Raw genomic sequence first — 12972 nt, forward strand, 5'->3', positions numbered from 1 at the left:
AACAGTAATAATTATAATTATAATAATACATATATAGTGTAGGTTTTTGTTAATTACATGAATTTAATCAAATACTGCTTTAGAAAAGATAATAATATCCCTTTATAAAAAACATATACTTTTTATACTAATGCTTGTTTTTCTTAATCTACTCCTGTTTAATAATATTTTTTAATCTAATTGATTAATCATAATTTAAATTTATAAAATTATAATTAATTTATAATTATAACATGTTTATAATTTATAAAAATTAAAATAATTTTATTGCATCAGATAGTAGAATAAACTACAATACACTAGGAGGTGTTTAGAAAAATTTATAAATTCTAAATACAAAATTAATCTTTATTAACAACAATCGTTAAATGATAAAATATTCAAGAATATTAAAATATATGCTATGTATATCTACTATGACTTTAGTTTTTTTCATCACTAACATATATACTTATAAATTTTAAGATTTACATTTTGGAAGCTATGCATATATAAAAGTATTTTTTATCACTAATGAATATAAGTTGTTTTAGTAACCATATTTATTTTTGCACTAAAAGAAATTTCATATATAGTTAATATATTATTTGAAAAATTGAAAATAATTGTTTTATGCCAAAATATTTATTAAAAGTTTTACATTTTAAACTGGTAGAAAAAATTCTAAAATTGAGTTATGACAAACAAAAATCCTAGAGAGATAGTTAGTTTTGGTAACATACTAATTAAAAATTTAAAGATTTTAAAAAATGTAAGTAGCAAAATTAGCAATCTATGCTATCTAAAAAATATGCAATCATTTTTTTACTTAAGTGCAAAAATATTATTTAAAAAATATGTACATCTTTTAGCATTTTGATATATTTCTCAACTAATTGTGACACAGATTTACATATAATTACAATGTTTATTGATATAATTGATTTTGATAGAAGATTAAAAAATATTTATAATTTTTATTTGTAGGTAAAGTTAAATAAACAATACCTAAAATGTGAATATTTGAAATAAGGTTTAATTGGTATTTAATTTCAATGAATTTTCCAACTTTAGTTTTTTTTATACTTACAGGTTATAATTTAAAACTTAAATAACTATTATGTTAAAATAAATTTTCTAATTAGAATAATAAATAGATAAAATGGAATTGAAGTAATTTTTTTCATAATAAACTAATACTTTAGAGAAATTTTCTTTATTATATTTTTGTTTTTGATAGAAAATTATTGAATAAATTTATGCATTTTTTTTAAGTGGCAGGGTTTACCTACTCAAAAAAAATTATTTTTAGCTTTTTAGCAAATGAAATATCATATAAAGGACTTTTATAAATCATTGTGTGTAACACTATAAGTAAGTAATATATTAACATGGTGTGAAACATTATTCAAAATAAATATAAATGCCAATAATTTTTTTAAAAATAATTTTTTTTAATAAATTGTATATAAAGCTTAATTACTCGAAAAAAAATAGTATTCGAATGAGGGAGACAACTCAAAATTTCCATAATCAACAGTCTTCATATATATTATTTGAATGGACATATGGCAATACGATGAGAAATATTAATTAAAATTATATTTATTCATGATATTATATATTTTATTTTTATAATTATATTTTGAATTATCTTTCAGGTGAATAAACTATATAAAAAATAGTGAGAAAATAAAGATGCTTAACTTTTTTGGTATTTAGGTGGGTAATTATCAAGGGCTAATAAATATACATTCAAATCTCTCAAAACTCAAAATGCCCGAAATTATGTTTTGTAAGAACCAAATAAAGTAAGTGCTTTGAAGATTATTTATATTGCAATTTTGTAGAACTAGTTTTCACTATGGCCACTCCCAAAAAAAATTAACTTTATAGAATAATTTTTTTATTTATATTTCTTTACAAAAATAAAAGTTTATATTTAATTGTTATCGGATTTGGTCATTCATATGGACCAAAATTAATTAATTTGTTAAATATTGATAAATAGATTGAGATTTTTATGAAGAAAAACAGAACATTTAAATAAAATAAATTAATGATCTCATTTTATATATATTTTTAAATATAACATGTTTTCAAAGTATTGTTTTATATTGTTTTTAAATCCCACTAGGCTATGATTAAATATTAGATGATCTCGTTTAATTAGAATACACTTCACTATTTAAAATATTTATGCTATAAGAGATTAAACTCAGGTTGGTAAGAGTATCTAGAAATTCTTTAGTTTGGGACCCAGGCCAAACCTCTCTCCGTAGAAGACGTTCTTAGAGCACTCCTAAGTTAATATTGATATTAATATTGTGAGAAGTTCAATGGGCGTCCTGGTAAATATTCCAAGCAACATTTTGCCTCCTCTTCCCTCTGGCCGCGGGCGGTGTGTGGCTTCTGCAAATCTTGGGTCCGCAACTCCACCTATAAATTTGCCAAATGGGGTCTCGCGCTCTTCCTTTGAGCTTCCATCTGGGCTTCGAATGGAGGTTCTCTCTTGTCCACCGTCTTCTCCTTCTCCGGCAACCCAAAGCAAAATTGCTCCAGTAGTTTTTGTTCACGGGAGCTACCATGCGGCGTGGTGCTGGGCTGTGCATTGGCTCCCCCATTTCTCTCAAGCTGGGCACCATTGTTTCGCATTGAGTCTTCTCGGCCAGGTTTGGTTTTTCTTTTTCCTTGGTCTTTATAGAGTTTTGTGTGATAATGTCCGTGAAGGGAGAGAGTGATCCGCCAGCTGATCGAGTGCCACAGACTTTGGAGGTTTGCATTTTATCTTTGACTAAATTCTTTCTGTCAGTGATCGATTGATCTTATGCGCAGTAGCTTCATGCAAGCGATGTTGCAAACTTCATCGAGAGCAAGCTTCATGGCATTCCTCCAGTGCTCGTAGGGCATTCATTTGGAGGATTGATCGTGCAATATTATCTTCATTGTCTCGAGAGTAAGAGTTTCGATCTGTGAAGTGAAAATGATATCTTTCTTTTGCAGGATACCCGATGCTAGCTGCCGCTGTTCTAGCATGCTCGGTTCCTCCAACAGGGAATACGTAAGTTGGCCTTTTGGTTTCCACAAAATATATCTTTTCCAACAAGGATTACAATGCAGTGCTGTGGTGATGCGTTTCTTGAAGTCCAAGCCTCTTGCTTCCATAAAAGTAAGCTTCATAAGCTTTGCTTGTCTTGTGAATCACTTGTAAGCCAAGGTTACTTGGAGCTTGGCTGCGAAAGGCTTTGCGAGGTCTCTTCCACTTTGCAGAGAAACGTTCTTCTCACCGGACATAAACCATTCGGAGCTTGCAAGGTGAGCTTTGCTTGGATTTGTTTACAAAACCTCATATGGTTTGTTCCAGATACCAGGCTTTGATGAAGAACAGCTCCACTGTTCCTCTCTTTGACCTCCGCAAACTAAATGCATCACTGCCGATCGGCCCGCCATCTCCGTCGTCACCACCCGTTCTTGTCATTGGCTCCGAGAACGACTTCATCCTGGTAGAAAACACTCCCATGGCGTATCAAAGTTTTTAAACGTTTGTCTTCTCGTCACAACTTTCTCTTTCGATCCAGGACGAGCAAGCAGTACGCGAGACAGGGGCCTTCTTCAATGCCAAAGAGCACATCATCTCAAGCATTGCTCACGACATAATGCTGGACACGCAGTGGAGAAAAGCAGCCGATGTTGTTCTAGACTGGCTCAGACGTGGAAACATTCAAGGCTGAAGAGACCAAGAAAAAAAAGCGAAGAAAAGTTTGTCATGCCAATGCCAAAGGCAATAAAATTTTGTTCGTTCTTGATTGATTGACATGGTGAATGGACAAGCCATTGCTTTCCAGCCCGAAAGAAAGCGAGACACCCCTGCAAAAATATAAATAAAATATGTGAAGAATGGCCAGTCTACAAAAACACTGTGGAGAAATCAAGTGGTCGAATACCATGACACCAGAGACAAAAATTCCCTCTTTTCCCTCAAAAAATTCAAAAAAAATTCAAAGCTTTCAAATTACTTTGCCAGCCAATTCTGCCAAAAATACCTTCTTTTTTTTTTGTGACCAGAGCACTGAATGGTTTCGAAAGCTCCAGTCCTTGATCTGATTAAACTAGTCCTCCCCTCCATGGTTACAAAAAACAAGCCCTTTCAGAGTACGCCATCTTCTAGGCAATGCAACGCACAAATCTTTCTACTTACAATATATAATGCAATGTTTTAGCTCGAGAAATACTAGTTTTTATAGCAAACGCCTGGAGCTCAGTTTTTTTGGGGCTGGGTCGATCGGCTTTCTTCTCGCCGTGGTTTTGCTCCGGACTTATGGTTTTGGAGCTCTTTCGTGGATCGAAACTAGAGAATTTTTTTAGAGAGCTGGATGATTTCTTGTTTGCTAGAGATTCCTCTGTGAGGATCCATGACAATGCTAACTCAGGTGGTATGTTCCCATCCAACAAAACGTTTCATGGAATTCCACTCGCAGGTTTGATTGAGTGGGAGCATACCACTGTGTTAGGATTGTCACAAAGAAGCCTCTTTGTTTCTTGGTCTCTATCTCTATCTCTCTTCATTCTAGAATTGCTTGCTCCACTCCATTGCTAGTTGTTTCTCTCTTTTGTCAATTCGAGAGCTTGAAAGATTGATAGAGCTCAAGTGAACCAACTGTCCTGGATGTTTGATCGCATTCTCTTGATGTATGGCCTCGCAACATTCCAACCATGGATTCCCGAATTGATATGAATCTACGATCTTTTGTTGTGGTGTGTCTCCACAGGAATCTTGGACCCACAAGCGAAAGAGATTGAAATTCTCTCCAACGATCGTTCCATCTCTCCATCGCAGTCAAAAAAAGAGAGCGAGGGGTCACATTCCGATCCGGAAGAGCCTCCCGTGAGATGGACGGCCGCGATTTTGTCACCCATTCTTCTCGTGAATGGAAGAACTTTTACTTTATGTACAGTGAGTGGTCTTAGAACAAAGCACGCAAACGAAGAACACGAAAAAATGGTGTGCCGTGTCAATCCATCGATAGGACCGACCAATCGATCCTTTCACTTTCTTCGTGGCGGCTGCTAACTAGTGGAAATCCCAGCCAGTGGCGAAGCCAGATCCATGGCCGCGGTACCACCACGGCCCCCTGGCCAATCCGCTGGTGTGATAGACCGAGAGCCACAGCGCGAGCTCCTCGGCCAGGATTTCTTCCTGCTGCCTGTGCTTCTTGGCGAGATCGAGCGTGAGGAGGCTGGAGCGGCACATCGGGCAAGTGGTGTGGTTGTGATTCAGCCACTTGTCCAAGCAATCCCGGTGGAAGACGTGCGAGCAATTGGGGAGCTTGCGGACGAGCGAGCTGGGCTCGAAATCACACAGGCACACCGCGCATTGGGTCTCGTGTTCCTCGTTCTCGCCGGGGAATTCGAGCGAGGAAGGAGGAGAGGAGGAAGAAGAGGGGGAAGAAGGGATTTCTCCCGGATTATCGAGAGAGGAGGAAGGAATCTCCGAAATATCGAGAGAAGAATGGACGAGCTTACTGAATTCGATGAGAGGGAGCGAGGATTGGATCTCCTCCACGAAGCTATGGTGGTGGTGCTGGGGCTGTGAGCGATCCGGCGAGAGGCTGGAGGCCACCGGGCGCCGCGGCTGCCAAGACGGCTCCATCTGGTGGACCTCCGACGAATCCCTCTTGAGCCCGACGATCCGGAGCAGCGAATCGAGCAGATTCTTTACGAGCGCCAGCGAAATCGCCGTGTTCACCACCACCAGCGGCAGCAGGCCGCCATAGATGCTTGGAAATCCCATGCCTGGATGAAAATCTCGACACCAGCAGTGGCAAACTAGTACACACTGACACCAAAATTTAGTATCTCAAGAACCCTAAATTCTCGGTAGAGCACCCTTTTTTAAACCCTAATTTCTTGGTAGAACACCCTTAGTAAAAAAGACCCGCTAGGAAACGCTGACGTGTACGGCGGGCCGCGTGTCCGGCGGGTACGCCACGTGGCGATAGAGATTGATTCGTCTTTAATCCTATTCTTCATTGCTTCGTCAGTGGTCATGGAACGATTGGAAAAAGCAACGTTGAATCCAAGAGAAAAGACTAATCGATTTGGAGACAATCAAAGCTTATCAAAGTTAGACACGAGAGAGAAAACTAAGACAATCGAAGCTATATCTTATACTTCTAGAGTTTGTTTAAGTGTTGAGATGGAATGTTACTGAGGCATCGCTTTCGTGTTCTCTAAGCGGTGGCTTTTGTCTTCTTTACGTCGCGAGGACGATCACAAACTTCTCTCTCGGGATCTTGTCCGGTTGCAGCGTTTGGATTACTCTCCTGTGGCTTCCGCTTGAAGAATCTGCTGATATCATTCACCTTTTGTTGTTTGATCTGCAAGAACAACAGTAGTAAACAAAAAAAAACAAAAAAAAAGAGGAGAAAAAGGAGAGTAGCTTTTACCTCCTTGATACAATCTGGCCCATTAAAGGACGGCTTGCCCATTGCCGATGTAACAGGATACCATACCTGCAAGGAGTATTTAAAACCGAGAGAAAGATGGTTCTCGAGGAATCCATGGGTGGTGCCAGGCTTTAGAATTTACTCTTCCTTTACCAGATTCGGTCTTTCGTATGGCTGCACGAATTTGCGGAAGACGTCATCGAGGGAGCAGCCAAGCTCTAGCCATGCTTTCGTTGCGTCGTCGCTCGCTAGAATGACAGGCATCCTGTCTGTAGCAAAAGGAGAGTTGGCCAACACGATTAAAACGGGATTAAATCGACACTTCGTACCGTGCAGCCATTCCAATCGCTTGGACACTCGCGTGGTCAAAATGGTAAAAGTGAAGAGCGTGTCTCCTGATAGAGCACGTAAGCACACCCACGAGTTTGACGAAAATTTCATTACCTTCGGCATCTTGCCAAGAGTCGTACAGGCAGGCGAATACAAGAGGGCGCTCGTCCTGGAAGTGGATATAATATGGTTGCTTCTTACTACCATCTTTCTTCCACTCGTAAAATCTGCACAAAGCGAAGTCGTGTACGCAGTAGAAGATATGATATGCTTGTTTTGGTACCCTTCGACGCTCACGAGGCACCGTTTCGCTGGAAGAAGTCGAGAGAAGGAGGTCTTCTCACGCACAGTTTCTGATCTTGCATTGAACTGAAACAAGAAGAAAAATGGTTAGATCGCGACACAAGAAAGAAGTCGAGAAAAAAAAATGGCGCGATCTCAAACACAAGAAAGAAGTCAAGAAAAAAAAAAACGGTTAGATCCCAAACACAGGAAAGAAGTCAAGAAAAAAAAATGATTCGCTCGCAAACGCAGGAAAGAAGTTGAGAAAAAAAAATTTGGTTAGATCGCAAACTCAAGAAGGAAGTCGAGAAAAAAAAAATTTGTTAGACCTTAACATAAGAGAGAAGTCGAGAAAACGAAGCAAAGAATGAAACAGTCACTACAAAAAAGGTTTTTGGGATAGTTACCATGCGATAGTGATCGGGCTTCTCATTTTTTTTGGTGAAGCTGGGAACGAGCCCCCATTTCATCGCTTGCACAACCGGAAGAGCTTCCCCATCGTCTTTGGCTTCGTAATGAACAACAGGGAGATAAGCTCCAGGCGACACATTGTAAGATGGACGATACCTGCAAAAGCGCGATGGTAGAATGAGATGCGATCAAACGAATGCGAAAAAAAAATACCTGTCGTGATCGATCAATCGGAGCTGGCAATCCCCAAAACCACAGGCAGCTCCCACAGCGTCGGGGGCAAGCGTGCATCGAGCTCTCCCACACATTTCTCCAAGCAAAACGCATAAACCCTAGAGAAAGAAACAGTGATGAAGTGGCACACCCTCATTTAATGCCCGTGAGCTTTGGGATATTGGCATTTGCTAGGAGCACATAAGCCGCTCCATGCTGGAATCGCGTCAAGCTCTTTGCGGCCCTAGCTCCACTTTCATTGTCACCGTGAGACGAACAAGCACTAAGCAAGGCAATCCACTCCAGAGCCTGGGGCTCAAAGGGCATTGTAAGAATGAGTTTCTCACAGTCCTCCAAATGCCCAGACCGGGCAAGAAGATCAATCATGCAGCAGTAGTGAGGCCGCGACGGAGAGACTCCGAAATCATACCTCATGGACGTGAAGCAGCAGCGCCCATTGTAGAGCTTGCCCTCCCTGCTGCAAGAGGTGAGTACAAGAGCAAAACAAGCTTCCTCAGGCGCGACTGATACTCTCATCTCATCAAAAGTTGCAATTGCAAGTGTTGAGTCTCCAAAGTGGGCTTGAGCCGCAAGCAAGACGCTCCATGAGATTTGGTCCTGCTCTGGTATCTGATCGAAAGCTCTTTTTGCTCTTTCAATGTCTCCAACTCGTGCAAACGCTGCGACATATGCATTCCAGGAATGCTCGTTCCGAAGCGGAAGGCTATAAAACATTGCCACCGCCTGTACGACGTGCCGGTTCTGGGAATACGCGGAGAGCATTGCGTTGTAGGAGACGAGATCCCTCACCGGCATGTTTTCGAAAATGTGCTCCCCCTCGTCCAGATGCCCTGCCTGGGCATACGCAGCAAGCATTGCGTTCCAGCAGACAGTATTTCTGTGCGGCATGGAGTCAAAGACGAGTTTTGCCTCTTCGAGTCTCTCGCATTGAGCGTATGCCGAGAGAAGCGCGTTGTAAGAAACAGTGTCCTTGTGAGGGCATTCATCAAACATTTGCTTCGATCGCTCACAATTCCCAGCCAAGGCATAGGCTGTGATCATCGCAGTCCAAGAGAGAGGATCTCTCTGTGGCATCGCCTGGAATGTCTTCTCAGCCTCGGAAACTCTACCAGATTGGGCATACGCGGCCAGAATCGCGTTCCAGGAAACGAGATTCCTTTGCGGGAGTTCATCAAAAAGCGACTTTGATCGAGCGACGTCTCCAGTCTGGGCATATGCCGAGATCATTGTGTTGATCGACACAATCCCGTGCTGTGGCATTGCCTGGAGGACAATCCGAGCTTCCTGGAGATACCCGTTCTGGGCATAACCTCCTAGAATGATGTTCCAGGAAATTACATCTCTCCCCGGCATCTCATCAAATGCATTCTTGGAGGACTCTATTTGCCCCAATTGGGCAAAACCCGAAAGGAGGGCGTTCATCGCCACCAAGTTCCAACATGGCATTTGATCGAACAGTGATTTCGCAATCGATGTCTCTGCGGCAATGGCATAGCCGTAAACAAGCGCGACCCAGCTAACGAGATCTCTTTGAGGCATCGAATCAAACAATGCTTGCGCTTCCCGCAAATGCCCTCTAATGGCAAATGCGGAGATTATCGCATTCCAAGACACAAGGTTATCTTCCGGTAGCTCGCGAAACAATCTCCTCGCTTCACAGAAATCACCGTGATGACCGTACGCATCAATCATGGCCGTCCAGCTCACTGCGTCTCTCAACGGCATCGCGTCAAACAGTTCCCGTGCTTCTCGCAAATGCCCTTGTTGGGCATACGTAGACAGCATCGTGTTCCACGCTACTAGATTCGGCCCTACGATAGAATCAAACAGGATCTTCGCATCGTCGAGATGCCCATGCCGGGTATACGCCGACAGCATTGCGTTAGAAGAGACAAGGTCTCGACAAGGCATAGATTCGTAGATTTGCTTGGCTTCTTCCAGATGCCCGTTCTGGGCATATGCGTCAAGCATGGTAGTCCAAGAGATTAGATCATGATCGGGCATGGCATTAAACATTCGTCGCGCATCTTCCAGATTCCCCGAGTTTGCAAGTGCTGCGATCATAGAAGTCATGGAAACGGGCGTTTTAGCGGAGGCTGGCATCTTGAGGAGTATTGTTTTCGCATCTTCCAGATGCCCGTTGCGGCAGTAGGCCGAGAGCATGAGCGTCCAGGAGAAGGAGTTCTTGACGTAGATTCCATCGAAGACCTTGCGAGCTTCGGTGGCGCTGCCGCACTTGCCATACATTTCGATGAGATTGTTGAGGATGAAGTAATCGTCCTTGATCCTTGGCAAGAGAGTTGCGGCTCGCGAGTGGATTTCTCGTAGCGCTGGGAGGGATTTGCAAGACTGGATTGCTTCAATGCATTGCTTCCTTTCCATAAACCGGCAGAAAGAAAGTTCACTCACTTTGCTTGAAGAATTTGCTGTTCTTGCCACTTGGTCTCTAGCAGCTCTTCTCCCACAGGCTCCCCCAATAGGGCTCTCTCGAGGAGCTCTCCATCTTCTTCCATTTTCTCGGGCAATTCCACTTCATCTTCATCGTTGGCACTAGAGACGATCACTTCTTCGTTTTCTTCGATATCTTCGAGTCCTCCTCCTTGAAGTTCTTCCTCTTCCTCTTCTTCTTCTTCTTCTTGTTCTTGTACTGAAAGATCATCGCCACCACCACCACTTTCGGCTTCTTGAGACGGTTTTGTAAGTCTCAGCTCGGCTGGAAACTTTCAAAGTTAGAACTGCACTGAGCTGAGCTTAGATGAACTTACGATAGAGTCGCTTCGTAGGAACTCTGATACGCCTCCCTTTGAGATAACGATACTCATACCGCCGCAGGGGATACTTTTCTCGCACCTTCTCGCTCTTTTCTGGCATGCCGACTTTGAAATAGACCTCCGCAACCATTTCAACTAATCCTTGATCCGGTCTGACGTTGAGTTCTTCCATGTCTGCAAAGAGCTGAAGAAGGGGTATAAGAAAGGAGAAATTACAGGAGGAAAAAACTTACATCTAGCAGCTTTTCATACATGCCAGCTCGGTTGTAGATCCCCATCATAAGAGAAAAATGTGAACGGGGAAGCGCGTCCAAGTATCTCCTAAAGACACCGTGGAAAACTTCCTCGGCTTCCTCGATGCGGTCTTCTTTCTCCAGTGCCACTATCAGCAGCTGATAAGTTGCCATTGTCTTGCCATGTCCTTTGCTCAGCATCCACTTCGAAACCTGGCAAGCTTCTAAGGACAGAAGAACTAAGAAAAATCCACAAACCTGGATCACACGCTTCCATTGCCACTGATCTCGAAGAATCCTCAGAGCCTTTTTCACGGGTTCAATCGGAAAGTCGACTTCGAAAGCACTCCAAGCATCCAATGCACCATATATATCTTCCTTGCAGTCTGAGAGATTGGCTATCTGTAGGCAGCACAAGAAAAACAAAATCCTCAGTCACATAGCTTCGGTTTCTCGTCTTAAAAGCTCACTTACACATTTGATAAGGTTAACAGCCTTCAGAGAACTTCCTCTCTTGGCTGTTTTCTTCCATGTCTTGGGCTGCTCTCCTTGATTCTTATCTCCTTTCTTCCCTTGAGCGAAACAAATCTGGACAAATTGTGAGCTGCTATAACTGAAGTTTACAATTATGCTCACCCATGAACGCACTCGTCGACAAGAAATAATACCAGCTTGTAGGCCATCAGTAACTCTATCTTTATGGAAGCCACTGCGAGCAAAACTGGCAAAAATATGTGAAGAGTGAGCACAAAGCCGGGTGAAGAAGCAGCTTTACCTGTAGCTGTACACACTATCCTCTCGGCACTCTACTGAACAAAAAGCCTTTCCTCTTCTGAAGCAATGCACTCTCAGCCCGTAAACTGATTGAAACGGAGGTACCCAACACTTGAGCTGCAAGCACACTGCAAGAACTGAGAAACTGTGTTTAGAAAAATCCAATATCAAGCCACCAACATGCCTGGTCACAGCAGCTCGTCCATGGAAACGCTTGCTGCATTTCGTAATTTCTACCTGAAACTCAACTCGCGAAGCCCTAGAGACAAGTATAAACAAGGAATTGAATTGATGCCAGAGTTAGAACAAAACTGTCTCATTTTTTGTGACCAGCAAACGAAATAAAAACGCTCCAAATCACGCCTAACAAGCACGCTGCACCAGCCTGAAAATCAAGTGTGTTTTTGGTCCACTTCTTTGCAAGAGAAGTAAGAAACACCAAAACGAACCTGCAGTTGTGGAGGCACTAGTCCAAAGTTTACAAGCTGGAACGGTATCCAGACTTTCCAGTTCGCTATGACGGTAGGAAGCCAGTCCTGGAGATGACGAGAGGAAACCAGTGAGCAATACAGCATTGCTTAGCTCACCTGTTGAAGCTTTGTCCAAAGTTGCTGATTCCGACCCTCTAGGGTGAGCAAGACAGCGAAAAACGTCCCAGTTCCGAGAGGTGTAAACACAAACTATACGAGAGAGTAAAGTTTTCAGAGCTAGGAAGAGTCTTTAGTGTATCTTACTTGGTCCGCGGCAATGCGAAGGGCTAAACCCAAGACTCCTGGATACGGAATCAATTTTGGTAGAAATCCATACCTACAATCCAGAACTCTTGAAAGTTACAAAAAATAGATACCATGCTTGCTCACCAGTAGTGCATACCAGGTCCACTCATAAAAATCCCAATAGCCGTGAATGATAGAAGCCGCTGGAAATCTATTGTCTGGGACTTCTCGACAACAATCTAGAAATGAAAAAAAAAAAAAAGATCGTAAGTTTTGCAAGGATTTTTTCTTTTCTTTTTCTGCGGTTTACCTGACAAAACAAATCCGAGAATGCGTTTAAGAGGCCCGCGGTCAAGCTCTTCATAACCAAGGGATGGCTGTCCAGCAGACCAACATATCTACAAACGAAATGGTGAAGAACAAGACCAAAAGAAAAAAGAAAAACGTTTGGCAAATTTACCTAGACCAGAGGGAAAAGGCTGCGTTGTTCGCTGCCTCTGGAGCTCCAATTTCCACGGATTTCATCCCTTGCGCATCGGGGCTCATACATCTGCTACACAAATCATCCACCTTGCGCACGAAATGCCATGATTGAGCTCGTCGCTTCCGCAGATCCTGCCCAAATCCAGCTGAAACCGCAGACCTCGCGTAGAGCAAAGGATCGCCGCCGCATTCTCGCCTCCACACGCTACTGCCGCCGAGCACAGCGCTGGAGAGGGGGATCGTCGCCATCGCTCAAAAAACCCTAAAGAAGTGATTCCCGCCATACAGGAAGAGAGCTCTTATACTGTGGAGC

General features: G+C 42.5%; 5 protein-coding genes across 7 annotated transcripts; 1 reads left to right on the forward strand and 4 right to left on the reverse strand.

The window, feature by feature from the left end:
* The first annotated feature begins 2318 nt into the window (after positions 1-2318).
* LOC9661939 lies at positions 2319-3793 on the forward strand. Its single transcript, XM_024687850.1, has 8 exons — positions 2319-2651; positions 2710-2754; positions 2818-2935; positions 2983-3040; positions 3100-3148; positions 3197-3294; positions 3344-3482; positions 3558-3793. Exons 1-8 carry the CDS (start codon positions 2319-2321, stop codon positions 3708-3710), a joined length of 993 nt encoding a protein of 330 aa, XP_024543618.1. The 3' UTR covers positions 3711-3793.
* Positions 3794-4560: 767 nt separating this feature from the next.
* On the reverse strand, positions 4561-5859 carry LOC9661940 (probable E3 ubiquitin-protein ligase XERICO). Its single transcript, XM_024687983.1, has one exon. The coding sequence runs from the start codon at positions 5768-5770 to the stop codon at positions 5051-5053; it is 720 nt and encodes a 239-aa protein (XP_024543751.1). The 5' UTR covers positions 5771-5859; the 3' UTR covers positions 4561-5050.
* Positions 5860-6049: 190 nt separating this feature from the next.
* On the reverse strand, positions 6050-7778 carry LOC112350917 (embryonic stem cell-specific 5-hydroxymethylcytosine-binding protein-like). 2 transcript variants are annotated; one of them, XM_024687970.1, is made up of 8 exons: positions 7662-7778; positions 7445-7604; positions 7039-7124; positions 6870-6982; positions 6755-6820; positions 6579-6694; positions 6426-6491; positions 6050-6356 (listed from the first exon to the last, which is right to left on the reverse strand). In XM_024687970.1, exons 1-8 carry the CDS (start codon positions 7754-7756, stop codon positions 6210-6212), a joined length of 849 nt encoding a protein of 282 aa, XP_024543738.1. In that variant the 5' UTR covers positions 7757-7778; the 3' UTR covers positions 6050-6209. The 2 variants fall into 2 exon arrangements, with proteins under 2 accessions (XP_024543738.1, XP_024543739.1); XM_024687971.1 differs by having other exon boundaries at positions 6221-6356; positions 6568-6694.
* Positions 7779-7790: 12 nt separating this feature from the next.
* Positions 7791-11727, reverse strand: LOC9662308 (pentatricopeptide repeat-containing protein At4g21190). Of its 2 annotated transcripts, XM_024687964.1 has the most exons (8): positions 11645-11727; positions 11462-11577; positions 11323-11407; positions 11161-11274; positions 10945-11088; positions 10687-10899; positions 10448-10637; positions 10021-10395 (listed from the first exon to the last, which is right to left on the reverse strand). In XM_024687964.1, exons 1-8 carry the CDS (start codon positions 11681-11683, stop codon positions 10088-10090), a joined length of 1209 nt encoding a protein of 402 aa, XP_024543732.1. In that variant the 5' UTR covers positions 11684-11727; the 3' UTR covers positions 10021-10087. The 2 variants fall into 2 exon arrangements, with proteins under 2 accessions (XP_024543731.1, XP_024543732.1); XM_024687963.1 differs by lacking the exons at positions 11161-11274; positions 11323-11407; positions 11462-11577; positions 11645-11727 and having other exon boundaries at positions 7791-10395; positions 10945-10987.
* Positions 11728-11732: 5 nt separating this feature from the next.
* On the reverse strand, positions 11733-12940 carry LOC112350919 (PXMP2/4 family protein 2-like). Its single transcript, XM_024687972.1, has 7 exons — positions 12637-12940; positions 12487-12574; positions 12321-12415; positions 12195-12267; positions 12048-12140; positions 11910-11996; positions 11733-11845 (listed from the first exon to the last, which is right to left on the reverse strand). The coding sequence occupies exons 1-7, from the start codon at positions 12906-12908 to the stop codon at positions 11777-11779; spliced, it is 777 nt and encodes a 258-aa protein (XP_024543740.1). The 5' UTR covers positions 12909-12940; the 3' UTR covers positions 11733-11776.
* Between the last annotated feature and the right edge of the window lie 32 nt (positions 12941-12972).

This window comes from Selaginella moellendorffii, unplaced genomic scaffold (genome assembly GCF_000143415.4).
Source record: "Selaginella moellendorffii unplaced genomic scaffold, v1.0 SELMOscaffold_55, whole genome shotgun sequence".
Classification (NCBI taxonomy): domain Eukaryota; kingdom Viridiplantae; phylum Streptophyta; class Lycopodiopsida; order Selaginellales; family Selaginellaceae; genus Selaginella; species Selaginella moellendorffii.

What these genes read in the sequence shown, in the direction of transcription:
- LOC112350917 (XM_024687970.1), bottom strand. Translation starts at nt 7,756, where the DNA reads ATGTGTGGGAGAGCTCGATGCACGCTTGCCCCCGACGCTGTGGGAGCT. An exon ending in CGATTGATCGATCACGACAG is followed by an intron (nt 7,605 to 7,661) that starts GTATTTTTTTTT and finishes GCGCTTTTGCAG; the next exon opens with GTATCGTCCATCTTACAATG. An exon ending in CATACGAAAGACCGAATCTG is followed by an intron (nt 6,492 to 6,578) that starts GTAAAGGAAGAG and finishes TACTCCTTGCAG; the next exon opens with GTATGGTATCCTGTTACATC.
- LOC112350919 (XM_024687972.1), bottom strand. Translation starts at nt 12,908, where the DNA reads ATGGCGACGATCCCCCTCTCCAGCGCTGTGCTCGGCGGCAGTAGCGTG. An exon ending in TCTCGGATTTGTTTTGTCAG is followed by an intron (nt 12,416 to 12,486) that starts GTAAACCGCAGA and finishes TTTCATTTCTAG; the next exon opens with ATTGTTGTCGAGAAGTCCCA. An exon ending in TTTGGACAAAGCTTCAACAG is followed by an intron (nt 11,997 to 12,047) that starts GTGAGCTAAGCA and finishes CGTCATCTCCAG; the next exon opens with GACTGGCTTCCTACCGTCAT.
- LOC9661939 (XM_024687850.1), top strand. Translation starts at nt 2,319, where the DNA reads ATGGGCGTCCTGGTAAATATTCCAAGCAACATTTTGCCTCCTCTTCCC. An exon ending in GTTCCTCCAACAGGGAATAC is followed by an intron (nt 3,041 to 3,099) that starts GTAAGTTGGCCT and finishes ATTACAATGCAG; the next exon opens with TGCTGTGGTGATGCGTTTCT. An exon ending in AACCATTCGGAGCTTGCAAG is followed by an intron (nt 3,295 to 3,343) that starts GTGAGCTTTGCT and finishes GGTTTGTTCCAG; the next exon opens with ATACCAGGCTTTGATGAAGA.
- LOC9662308 (XM_024687963.1), bottom strand. Translation starts at nt 10,064, where the DNA reads ATGGAAAGGAAGCAATGCATTGAAGCAATCCAGTCTTGCAAATCCCTC.
- LOC9661940 (XM_024687983.1), bottom strand. Translation starts at nt 5,770, where the DNA reads ATGGGATTTCCAAGCATCTATGGCGGCCTGCTGCCGCTGGTGGTGGTG.